We start from the raw sequence: 12,239 nt of genomic DNA on the forward strand, positions 1-12,239 counted from the left end.
TTAATACTAAAATGCAGGGACAAATTAATAAATATTGATAAGCTCTACAAATATCAAGATAATTTATTCAAAACTTTTTTGGTGGTTACATTTAAAAAATAAAAATAAGTTAATCTACCTCAATTGCATATATATTTATCACTAAAAATATATATCAGCATATGAGTTAGGATATAAATAGGTAGGATATTTATAAAAATTAAATAATCCGAATTTCGAACTCAATTAAAAATTAATCTAAATTACTTAAATCCGTCACAAATTTAATTATTATTATTTAAATAATTAATTTTATATATTTTAATTAATAATTTATATAAAAAGTATTTTTCATTAATAATTTTCATTTAAAAAATTTAATATTTTTAAAAAATATTTAAATTTAAATTTTTAAATAAAAATATAAAAATATTATAAATATCATTATAATTTTTTTTAATTAATTATTTATATAAACAGATTATTATATGAAATTGATTTGAAATATTATTTTTTAAATTTAAATTTTATTTTAAACTCGTTATAACTATTTAAATTTATTCTGTTAAAATTTAATCTGATCGAATAATCTGAAAACATTTAATACGTTTTCATTTTTAATATACATGAACACGCTGTCTAAATTCATTCCGTTAAGATTCAATCGAATAATCCAAGACAGGATCCGGTTCTGTGCGCGAACCCTTAATCTCTTTCTTCTCTGCTGAGTAGCGGTGTTAATTAACTTCCATTTTTTGTTTTCCCACGTATATACAACCTAATATTCATTTACATTCATTTGAATACAAATTTAAAATACTGAAATTATACCAAATACTCAATTTTTTAAATAATAATTTAAGAAATTTTCCTTTATAACAATTTATTATTTAATTATTTATTATCACATTATATTAAAAATAAATTGAATTGCTAATGGAAACTTGTTAGAAAACTTTTTTTTTTCCTAAAAATAATTCTAATTGATTGCACTTCAATAATTTACTCGATAAAACGACATCAGTTATTTGCGCATTGAAAAGCCACATTGGGCTTGAAGTTGCTGTGACACTGTTCTCATTCAGTGCTTTGCTAGTCTTTCATCTGTCCACCTCTAGCTTGTCCTAGAGTTTGAAGGATCCGCCTAGAGGGGAAAAAAAAATGCAGTGGTACATAGTTGCTTCTCTCCTCACCATTTTCACCAGTTCTCAGGTAACAAATTTAATGGGTTATCCTTTATTTTACCAATTCTGAATTTTGTTCGTCGCCAAACCCTAACCATAAAGCACTCGACTCTCTATTTCGATTGTTTTCTTCAGAAATAATCAAATGATCTGTTAGATTTCCTCTTGCATGGGTTTGCAGATTCCAATTTCAGGAGTTAGCATTATTTCATTTACTGCTTTTATACCTTTTCAGGGGATCTTAACTACACTATCTCAAAGTAATGGGAAATACAAGTATGACTATGCCACTGTTCCTTTTCTTGCTGAAGTGTTTAAGGTACTTCACATTGCTATTTCTAAATTGGGTATGTGTTATGTGGCTGAATTATCTTCACTTGTGGTTTGATTCTGTATTAGTGAAATGATCTTAATTAGTATTAATCTGCAGCTTCTAGTTTCTAGTTGTCTTTTATGGAGAGAGTGCCAGAAATCACCTCTTCCCAAGATGACTACAGATTGGAAGACCATTCGGTTGTTTCCTATTCCTTCCATCATTTACTTGATCCACAACAATGTTCAGTTTGCAACTTTGATTTATGTAGATACATCCACCTACCAAATAATGGGCAACCTTAAGATTGTCACTACTGGAATTTTATTCAGGTTACTTTTACTGCATTTATTTCAGATTAATTTTTTTTCCTTGCTTCTGGTGTTGGTGTAAGTGTGTACAAACAGTAAAGATTGTATATTTTTCTTTCCTCTTTCAGGCTGTTCCTTAGGAAGAAACTTTCTAATCTGCAGTGGATGGCAATTGTTCTGTTGGCTGTTGGAACAACCACAAGCCAGGTGCCACTGAAATGCTTCCCTTCTTCCGTACAATGTTAACTTTGTGCCATGTGAATAATACATGCGTAGCATTTTAAGGCATTAGTCACATTGTCATTCAGCCGTCCTGATATAATGTTGAAGAATGTGATGTTTCTTACATTTTATTATATTTCATATTAGAATGAATCTTCTATGGTCTCTTGATACAGGTAAAGGGCTGTGGAGAGGCTTCCTGCGACTCCCTTTTTTCTGCACCAATTCAGGGGTACATGTTAGGAATTCTGTCTGCTTGTCTTTCAGCATTAGCTGGTATTTATACAGAATTCCTGATGAAGAAGAACAATGATAGTTTATATTGGCAAAATGTACAATTATATACGTAGGTACCCTTTCTTTCCACAAGACATTGTTTGTTCATAAACTAATTGTTGAATGTGAAAGTCTTAAATGTCCTATAATGTTTCATATTTTCCTCTTATTTAGTAGTGTTTTTTAGGCCTGAAGTGACAAAAAATTGATAAAAGATTATCATGGTTCATATCTAAAAACTGAAGAGAATCATTTATTCACTTGGTCAAACTTTTGGAAAATGGATTTTGCTGTGACATATTTAGTTTTGTTCTCAAGTGATTGACAGCTTCTCCAACTTCCCTATCTTCTAGAATGATTTTCTGTATGAAATAGGTGAAATCTGTTAGAGCAAGACCCTAACAATAAGAGAAATTACGGAAATGGAATAGAATTAGAGAAGAGGAAGAAGAAGAAAGTGTTTGGGAAGAGAATAGAGAAGAGAAATGAGAGAAATAGGCAGTAATTGTATTGATAATTCTGAATGCCTTTACATGTGAGTATCCTAGCTATTATATAAGTCTACCAGCTATCGGAACAGAAACAGTTGAGTCATCAATTAGTTATAACAACATTCTAGACATTTCTATTCTCTCTTATTTAATTTATATTTCTTCCTATAATACATGATAATTCCCCTGCATTATAACTTTCTTGACCCCAAGAAAGGGAGTTTTGAGGAAATTGAGCCGTAATGAATGTCCTATCTTCCCAAGTAGCATCTTCCGTTGGTAAATTATACCATTTAATGAGACCCTGTTCCACATGTTCTGTTCCCCTCATGATGATCCTGATCTGCAAAACTGATTCAGGGGCAACAATTACTTGGTTGTCCTGCAGCTTTGGCAAATCTATAGCGACACTCACTTTATCTCCCACTTTCTTTTTGAGCATAGAGACATGAAAAACAGGGTGAATGAAAGAGCATGTAGGTAGTTCCAATCTGTATTCTACCTTTCCAATCTTGGCAGTGATCTTATAGGGTCCATAGTACTTCGCTGACAGTTTCAGAGAGTGTCTTAGAGCCAAATATGTTTGTCTATAAGGTTGCAGCTTCAAATACACTAAATCCCCATGGAAAATTCCCTTTCTGTCGTCTTTTTGTCAACTTCTTGTTTCATTATGTTTTGAGCCTTTTCTAAGTTCTCCTTAAGAAGCTGAGAGAGTTGCTGCCTTTCTTGTAAAAATTGATCCATTGCCTCAACAGCGCGTTCATTAGGCAACTGAATAGGAAAACTAGGAGGGGAATAACCATATAGTGCTTGGAAAGGAGACATTTTGAGAGCACTGTGAGATGAAGAGTTGTACCACCACTTTGCCATAGGAAGCCATTGATTCCAAGTAGTAGGTTTCAAGTGAACCATGCATTTGAGATAATTCTCTAAACATTGGTTGACTCTCTCAGTTTGGCCATCAGATTGGGGATGATAGGCTGAACTGAAGGCTAATTTAACTCCCAAGCATTTAAATAATTTCTGCCAAAATAAGCTGGTGAAAATTTTATCTCAATCAAGTAATTAAGAATACCATGGAGTTTGTAGATATTGTCTATGAAGAGATGAGCCACTGTGATTGCAGAATAAGAATGAGATAAGGGCATAAAATGTGCTATTTTAGTGAGTTTGCAAACCACTACTAGTATAGTGTTCTTCCCTTTTTCCTTAGGAAGCCCTTCAATGAAATCTATGGAAACCTCTTGCCAAGCATGAGAAGGAATGGATAAGGGTTGTAACAAGTCTAGATAAGCACAGTTTTCTCTTTTGCATTTAGCACACACTTCACATTCCTTGATCCATACCATAATATCTTTTAACATCCCATGCCAATAAAAATATCTTTTCAGTTTAAGATAGGTAGTATGAATACCAGAGTGTCCTCCAATTGGTGAGTTGTGGCAAGAATCTAAGAGATTCTGTCTCAATGTGGTGGAAGTGCCAACCAACATTCTGCCCTTGTAAAGTATAATTCCATTCTTGAATTGATAGTCTTTGACAGTAGCAGGATCAACTGATAACTGCTGAATCAATTCCTCTGACTTGGGATCCCCTTCATAAATGATGGACAAATATTGCATTCAAGTAGGTACCGCCACTGAATGAAGCCTAAATAATTGTTGGTCATCCTTCCCTTGTATAGACCTCCTAGAAAGGGTATCTGCAACTTTGTTTTCAATTCCCTTTTTATATAGGATCTTTTAGTGTAGACCCAACAATTTAGAGATATCCTTTTGCTGCAAATTGGTGTGCAATCTTTGCTCAAGTGAGTGTTTTATGCTTTCATGATCCATTTTGATAAAAAATTGCCCTTGCTCCAAGTAATGCCTCCATTTGCTGACTGCAAATGTAATGGCTAAAAGCTCCTTCTCATACACAGAGAGAGCTTGACTTTGAGGCAAAGCTTTGGAGATGAAGGCTATGGGGTGCCCTTGCTATTGTAATACAACTCCCATTTCCCAATTACTAGTCATTAATGTAAGCTATAGTCATTAAATGCTTGAGAGTGTTAAAAGCTTGTTGTACCTCTTCGCTTTATTGGAACCCATCATTCTTCAAAAGATTAGTGAGAGGTCTGCAGGTGATTCCATACTCTTTAATAAACTTTCTGTAGTACCCAATAAGGCCCAGAAAACTCGTGAGATCCTTAACAGAATGTGGAATTGGCCAGTTGATCATTACAACAACTTTTTGGGGTCGGTAGCCACTCCTTGTGCTAAAATAATATGTTCCAGATACTCAATTTCCCTTTGGCAAAACAAGCATTTAGATAACTTAGCAAAGAGTTGTTGTTCCAGCAGGACTTGAAACACTGCTTCCAGGTGCTGTAAGTGTTCCTCCATAATCCTGCTATACACCAAAATATCATCAAAGAATACTAGAACAAACTTTCTGAGATAAGGCTGAAATAGGTGATTCATCAAGGCCTGGAAAGTGGAAGGTGCATTGGTCAGTCTAAAAGGCATTACTTTAAATTCAAAGTGATCATGATGAGTCTTAAAAGCAATTTTAGGAATATCCTGGTCCAACATCTGATTTGATGATATCCAGCCTTCAAATCGATCTTGGAAAATACCTTAGCTTCTCCCGATTCATCCAATAGATCATCTATCATAGATATAAGAAATTTATCCTTTATATTCACTTCATTCAATTTTTGATAATCCACACAAAGTCTCTATGTCCCATCCTTCTTTTTGACTAACAAAAGAGATTTTTAGAGCACCATAATCCAGATTGTAATGCTACGTCTCCAATCCCTTTCAACAACATGAGCTTCTATTGACTAGTAATGGTAATGGATGAGGTTTCAAAGTCAAAGAGAACAAGATTGTGAATTTTAAGCCAATCAATTCCCAAGATCATGTCAAAGCCTCCTAGCTCCAATATTTTCAAATTAAATTGGAACTCTATCCTTTGTATCTTCCGCTCAAACTCAGGACATACATGATTACATCTCAATTTCCTTCCATCTGCAACTGTAACGAAAGTGTGAGGTATATCTACCAACCCCAACTATAACTCCTGAGCTATCCTTTTGTCAAGGAAACTAGTAGTGCTCCCACTATCCACCAAAATAACCAGCTGCCTGGTTGTGTGAATTCCCAACATCCTAATAGTATCGAACCCATGACTTCCTTCCAAGGCATGCACAGATAATGTAGCATCTCCTGCATCCTCTTCTGCTTCAGCATCCTTCACCTCATACCACTCCTCCTCAATCCCTTTCTCCTTTTTTTCTTTTGTGCAGATAGCATTTAGTGTTTTGATTTTGCATTAATGTCCCGGAAAATATTCATCTCCACAATTGAAACAAGTTGGCAGGCAGGTTTAAGGTCTTAGGGGTTGGGTTTGTAGTGTTTGGATGTGAGGTAGAAGAATTACTGCGAACTAACTGTTTAGTAGCAGTGGAGTTAAGAGTTACTCTTCTAGTCAATGTTTGGTGGTCTTGAAGAATACTGTTACATTTGGTATGGCTTAGAGTAAGTGTTTGCAGGATTTACTTTGGCTGTGTGGCTGATATTTGAGGGTTTAAAAGGTTTAAAGGAACCGGTATTGCCCTTGAGTTTATTTTTATCCACTAATTGCTCCTGTAATCTTGCTATTTCCACTGCTTGAGCAAGAGAAACAGGTTTCGTCATCTTTACCATCAATCTAATTTCATCTTTTAAGTCCCTCAATAAATCCGGAGAGAAAATACGACTCTCCTAATTCAGGCACTACCCTCTCCATTCTTATTCTCATATTTTCAAACTCATCTTGATATTCTTCCACAGTATTCTCTTGCCTCAACTTCATAAACCCCTCTTCTATATCATCTAACCCCTCATCTCCAAATCTATTGCAAATCCCTCTCTCAAATTCTTCCCAAGCGTGTTCTCCATCCCTATTCCAGCTATGGAATCAAGCATCAGCCTTATCCATTAGGAATAGGCTAGCTAATGGTACTTTTTATTCCACAAGAACTCTGTATATCACAAAATATTTCACAGACTTTCTTAGCCAAGCTCTCGGCTCCTTCCCTTCTAAAGAGACTAACTCAATCTTGGGCAGCATTTGAGTCATTTCATTATAGCAAAAGGAATTAGGAAGAGTACCTAAGATCCCTTTATCCTTAGCTGGCATGGGCTGATTCTCTGTTTTGATTCGAGAGCATTCCCTTACTGCCCATAGAATCTGACCGGAGAATTCTATTTTTTGATCTACTTCTGCCTTCAGTAGAACTTCCAGTTTCCATGCCCTTCCCAGCCACATGTTTGATCATTATGGCTTGCAATTCATCTAGAGCTGTATTAGTATGCTGGGAATTCTTCCTCACCTCCTCCTTGAATTCCTTAAATTCCTCTCCATTTTTCTGAGTCGATTCCTGCAACTTTCGCACTTGTTCTTCCAGCTCAGCGATTTGTATCATCTCCTGGCTCACCACAGCAGATCGAGTCATCGTTGCAGACCTGAACAACAATAACCCAGTATTTCTGAGGATTCATGTGCTCTAGTACCAATTGTTAGAGCAAGACTCTAACAGTAAGAGAAATTATGGGAATGGAATTGTATTGATAATTCTAAATGCCTTTACACATGAATATCCCTGCTATTATATAAGTCTATCAGCTGTCATAACAGAAACAGCTGAGCCATCAGTTAGTTATAACAACATTCTCGACACTTCTATTCTCTCTCTTATTCAGACTATTTCATCCTATAATACGTGACAAAATCTTTGTCTGAGTGTAAATTTCCCTAGACTTCCTCTGATCAATTTCTGGGCCAGATGATGATAGGAATCCAGCTACAACTCCAGGGGCATATTGGGTATACACTAGAAGAGGTAAAGCTGCCAAGAGAATCACCCTTGGGAATCAAGAAAAAGGAGGAGACACGTCACCACCAAGTTAGTTAGGAAATGTCAGTATAAATAGTATGTATGAGGAGAGAGGAACCATCTTTTTGGAATCCATTGTATCAGCAGAATTTCCTCTGCTCGGGCTTGTCCTGGGGGCTGGCTTACACCAGTCATCATTTTTTATCTTTTGTTCATTCTCTGTTTTCCCTACCTGCTGTAATTCCATTTTTGATTAATACAATCACAAATATCCCTCTCCATATTCTCTTCTCCTTATTCCCTGTTTATTGTTGGTTAACGTTCTCGTTTCTCCATCATTGGTCCGACCTGCCGGATACGTCAATGCCCAAAACAGAGAATGAACAAAAGATAAAAAATGATGACTGGTGTAAGCCAGCCCCCAGGACAAGCCCGAGCAGAGGAAATTCTGCTGATACAATGGATTCCAAAAGGATGGTTCCTCTCTCCTCATACATACTATTTATACTGACATTTCCTAACTAACTTGGTGGTGACGTGTCTCCTCCTTTTTCTTGATTCCCAAGGGTGATTCTCTTGGCAGCTTTACCTCTTCTAGTGTATACCCAATATGCCCCTGGAGTTGTAGCTGGATTCCTATCAGATGATCTCAGCAAGATTGTTGAGAATAACATGAGGATTAAGAATACTGATCAAATAAGTTTCTATAGACTTCCTCTGATCAATTGCAGGATCAGGTGATCCTAGTGAGAAATAACACGACGATTAAGAATATTGATCAAATAAGTTTCTGTAGACTTCCTCTGAAAAATTTCAGGATCAGGTGATCTCACTAAGATTGTTGAGAAATAACATGAGGATTAAGGATACTGATCTTTTTGTTTTCCGCAGATCAGTTGTAAGCTTCCCTGTGAAAAGCTATATGTTCTCCTGTATAAAAATTACTGGGGGGAGAGAGAGAGAGAGAGACATGAAAATAGAAAATGGGTTAAATCTCCTATCTTATCAATGATTTTTCCCTAGATTAAATTATATAATTTCTACATCATTAGAGGGTGTGGTGTGGTGACAACTGTTGGGTGAAGAGAGATTATCCTGACCAAAATTCCTCAGTTGTTTGAAGCTGTGAAGGGATAAAATTAATAATGGACATTCTTTATCCAGGTTTGGTGTAATTTTCAACTTGGCTCGGCTTGTCCTCGATGATTTCAGAGGTGGGTTTGAGAAGGGACCATGGTGGCAACGCCTTTTCAATGGATATACTATTACAACGTGGATGGTGGTACTGAACCTAGGGTGTTCTGGACTTTTAGTTTCTTGGTTAATGAAATATGCTGACAACATTGTCAAGGTAATGCCTTTTATTTTACTGTAAATTGTGTTTATGCAGCAGGTGTAGTATCTATTCTTAAGTTTTCTTATAGACTCTCTCACTTGGACCTGTTCCCTTGGTAGTCACTATTTAGTATGTTTCGACATCCTGATCCATGCACAGATGAAAATTATGGTTAGATCTTTGTAGTCCATTTACTACTCTTTTAACTGATATAGTTGCTTTAACTTATTTTAGGTGTATTCAACATCAATGGCAATGCTATTGACTATGGTTCTCTCCGTATTCCTATTTAGTTTCAGGCCAACATTACAGGTAACCTTCCATGCTTCAATCCAACCTGCGAGCTCTCTCTCTCCAACCCCCTTCCCTCCCTCAATGTGTACATCCACGTGCGCATGTCTGAATGTGCATATAAACAAATTCATATTATTTTAACGTTGTCCATGCTATCTGGACATTTTCTGCTTCTTAATTTGTTTAGCAATTGTGAAATTTATGTATCCACATTTTTGTTGTGTTGGCGCAGCTCTTCTTGGGAATTATTGTTTGCATGATGTCGCTACACATGTATTTTGCACCCCCAGGGATGCTTGTTGATCAACCTTCCACGGGAAAAGCAGACCCAGAAAGTCTTGTAGATGTTTCTATTGAAAGAAGAACAGACTCATGAGCCATGATGTACGATTTTCATCAAAAGCTAACAATTCTTTGGTTAGTTTTTAATTAAATTAATATTGTAAAAGTTAGCATCTTTCCTGATGATCTGCTACGAAAAGAGCATTCATCACTTTTGATAGTAAACCTATTTTGATAAACTTATTTATACCACGATGGTTACGGAATTGATGTCCTCCTGATCCTGGAAAGAGAAGACAATGAAGATATAGAAAACAATTGCACTGGTATGATTGGAAACTAAATTTAATAAGAATAGAAAGGACAATGTTTGGCTACACGATCTTGGGTGGATCATTGGCCTAAATTGCCTGGAGTTGCAGCCAACTACCGACAGCAACAGAACCAAAAATCAATCAACCATTTGTGGTCGATACTGGATGGCCATTGGCCAATTATTTGAGGTATGGCCGTGTTAATAATGCAAAAGCGACCTCTGTGAATAGTGTACTTGGCATAGTAAAGGCAGTTCGATAATTGAGGCAATTGTTGCCCCCTCGGATACTCTTAAAGGTAATGCGTAGACAAGAAGAAATGCATAACTGGTTATGGTTGCATTGTGTAGATAGTCGCCAGGGCCTACTGCTACTTAATTATTGCCTTCTGCTTTGAACTTGTGGATCTAATCAATCGGGAAAGTTATTACGAAAACGATAATAATGTACGACTAAAAGGAATTTAATTTTTCTTTTTAACTATATAGTAAAAGTTAAAAATATCAAATATTATTTTTTATTTAAATTTATTTTTAAATTATGAATAATAGACTAAATAAATATAGCAATATATAAAACAAGGAATCAAGAAGTGTTAGCAGGATTAATAATGAAAGAACAAAGATTTAAAGTATTAGTCTTTTGTGTTTTATAAAGTGAAAGAACACATTGTAAGTGATGAAAAAGCATAAATCAATTGAGCTTAAATTATAAAAAAGATTTAAAAAGTTGTGAATTACTTTAAAACTTTTGTAATTAAAATAAATTTGATGCAACTTTATCTCAATCATCAATATTCTACATAATACATCTAAAAATATCTTTTAATAAATAATAATTTGGTTATAGCTTATTCAAATAATTTCATTATTTCTATTATTGGATTTACCACATGGATTCATAATGATAGAGGCTTTATGAAGGAGGGAGAGACAAACACACAGCAATAAATTTAAGGAAGATTGTAGGTGCTTGCAAGTTGCAACCTACTTTTCTTCCTTGTTTTTTTTTTTTTAATGTACAATTCCACTTGACATCTCAAATAAAAGCAAAATCTTAAATCCTCCCCCTAAATAATCTATACCAAGAACTTGTTTCGAGGGATTTTGCTTTGCTGGATGTTTATGAAGTGCAATACTGATGTTACTTCAACTAGTTGGGAATGCAATAAAAGGAGGGGTTTTTTTTTTTTGAAAAAAAAAATTAAGTTTTACTCTCCATTTATTTTATAAAAAATATTTTTTTTTTATCATTTGAAATATTTAAAAAAATTAATTAATGAAAAATATTTTTTTTAAAAAAATAAATCATTTAAAAAAAATAATTATTTTTGTTTTTTAAGTTGTATTAAGAATTTTACATATAAATTTAATTAAAATTAAATATTAAAAAAATTATTTTATAAAAAATATTTTACACTTGAAAAATATTTTCTAAATATAATTTTTTTTTGAAAGGAACGGAGCCTTAATTAATCAAGAAGTAAAGTCTAATTATTAGTTGGTTGCTTAATTGGAAATTAAAGAATTGATTAATAATCTTAGATGTTTTGGACACCTTATTACATTCTGGAATTTTCCTTGCTTTATACTAACAAACCCTTGTAAAAGCTTGTATGATACACCGATAAGCCATTGTTTTCTCCCTAATTAATTACAACATAGCCTTTCCCTCGATAACTTTTGGTCCCTCCACAAATATCAACTGCCACCTACCCATGCGCACGCGCATTCACTGAAGCCTTTATAAAAGGGCCGACGTCTACACACAAAGCCCAAAGCTAGCCTACTGGGCAAAAACGCATATGGAGTCGGTGGCAATGGCGGCGGAGAATATTGGACGTCGACCAAACGGTGAGCACGCAAAAGATCGGTGTGGCTACTTTCAGATGCCGTTGCACTACCCTAGATACACAAGAGCCGAGTACGAGACCATGCCAGAATGGAAGCTTGACTGCTTGCTCAAAGAGTACGGCCTGCCTATCACCGGAAATGTTGAGAACAAGAGGAAGTTTGCCATGGGAGCTTTTCTTTGGCCTAACTAGTGACTTTAATTCTATTATGGTCTTTGATCATTATGCTTCTGCTTCTCAGGTGTTTGATTATTGTTCTGTTTGAGATGAAATGAAGGGAAGTACATGTATGTAAAGTAACAAGTAAGAAATGTGTACTGCTGTGTTTAAAAGCTTCATCTGGTATTTGCTTGTCTATTTCAGTGTGATCCATTAATGGGGGTTTTCACTTGTTGCCTCTTCATGCGCTGGTGAATTCTTTTACCAATTATGTTTCTTTATTGTTAAATCAACTGATGGATGATATAAACAGAACAATGAAGACCAACTCTAAGCAAATAAGAAGTGAAGTAATCCAACAT

The 12,239-nt window shown here is 35.1% G+C and overlaps 2 protein-coding genes across 3 annotated transcripts; both read left to right on the forward strand.

Moving 5' to 3' along the window:
• The first annotated feature begins 1,025 nt into the window (after positions 1–1,025).
• Positions 1,026–9,818, forward strand: LOC110615847 (CMP-sialic acid transporter 1). Of its 2 annotated transcripts, none has more exons than XM_021758012.2 (8): positions 1,026–1,191; positions 1,399–1,482; positions 1,594–1,808; positions 1,916–1,994; positions 2,186–2,355; positions 8,805–8,991; positions 9,211–9,288; positions 9,503–9,818. In XM_021758012.2, exons 1-8 carry the CDS (start codon positions 1,141–1,143, stop codon positions 9,644–9,646), a joined length of 1,008 nt encoding a protein of 335 aa, XP_021613704.1. In that variant the 5' UTR covers positions 1,026–1,140; the 3' UTR covers positions 9,647–9,818. The 2 variants fall into 2 exon arrangements, with proteins under 2 accessions (XP_021613704.1, XP_021613705.1); XM_021758013.2 differs by having other exon boundaries at positions 1,050–1,191; positions 1,581–1,808.
• Positions 9,819–11,618: 1,800 nt separating this feature from the next.
• LOC110615533 lies at positions 11,619–12,121 on the forward strand. The gene has a single exon (XM_021757423.2). It carries the CDS (start codon positions 11,671–11,673, stop codon positions 11,908–11,910), a length of 240 nt encoding a protein of 79 aa, XP_021613115.1. The 5' UTR covers positions 11,619–11,670; the 3' UTR covers positions 11,911–12,121.
• The last annotated feature ends 118 nt before the right edge of the window (positions 12,122–12,239 follow it).

This window comes from Manihot esculenta, chromosome 5, assembly GCF_001659605.2.
Source record: "Manihot esculenta cultivar AM560-2 chromosome 5, M.esculenta_v8, whole genome shotgun sequence".
Taxonomy (NCBI): Eukaryota; Viridiplantae; Streptophyta; class Magnoliopsida; order Malpighiales; family Euphorbiaceae; genus Manihot; species Manihot esculenta.

Excerpts from the sequence above, each read along its gene's own strand:
- LOC110615847 (XM_021758012.2), top strand. The coding sequence starts at position 1,141 with ATGCAGTGGTACATAGTTGCTTCTCTCCTCACCATTTTCACCAGTTCT. Across the intron at positions 1,192-1,398 it reads CCATTTTCACCAGTTCTCAG|GGGATCTTAACTACACTATC; the intron begins GTAACAAATTTA and ends ATACCTTTTCAG. Across the intron at positions 1,809-1,915 it reads ACTACTGGAATTTTATTCAG|GCTGTTCCTTAGGAAGAAAC; the intron begins GTTACTTTTACT and ends TTCCTCTTTCAG.
- LOC110615533 (XM_021757423.2), top strand. The coding sequence starts at position 11,671 with ATGGAGTCGGTGGCAATGGCGGCGGAGAATATTGGACGTCGACCAAAC.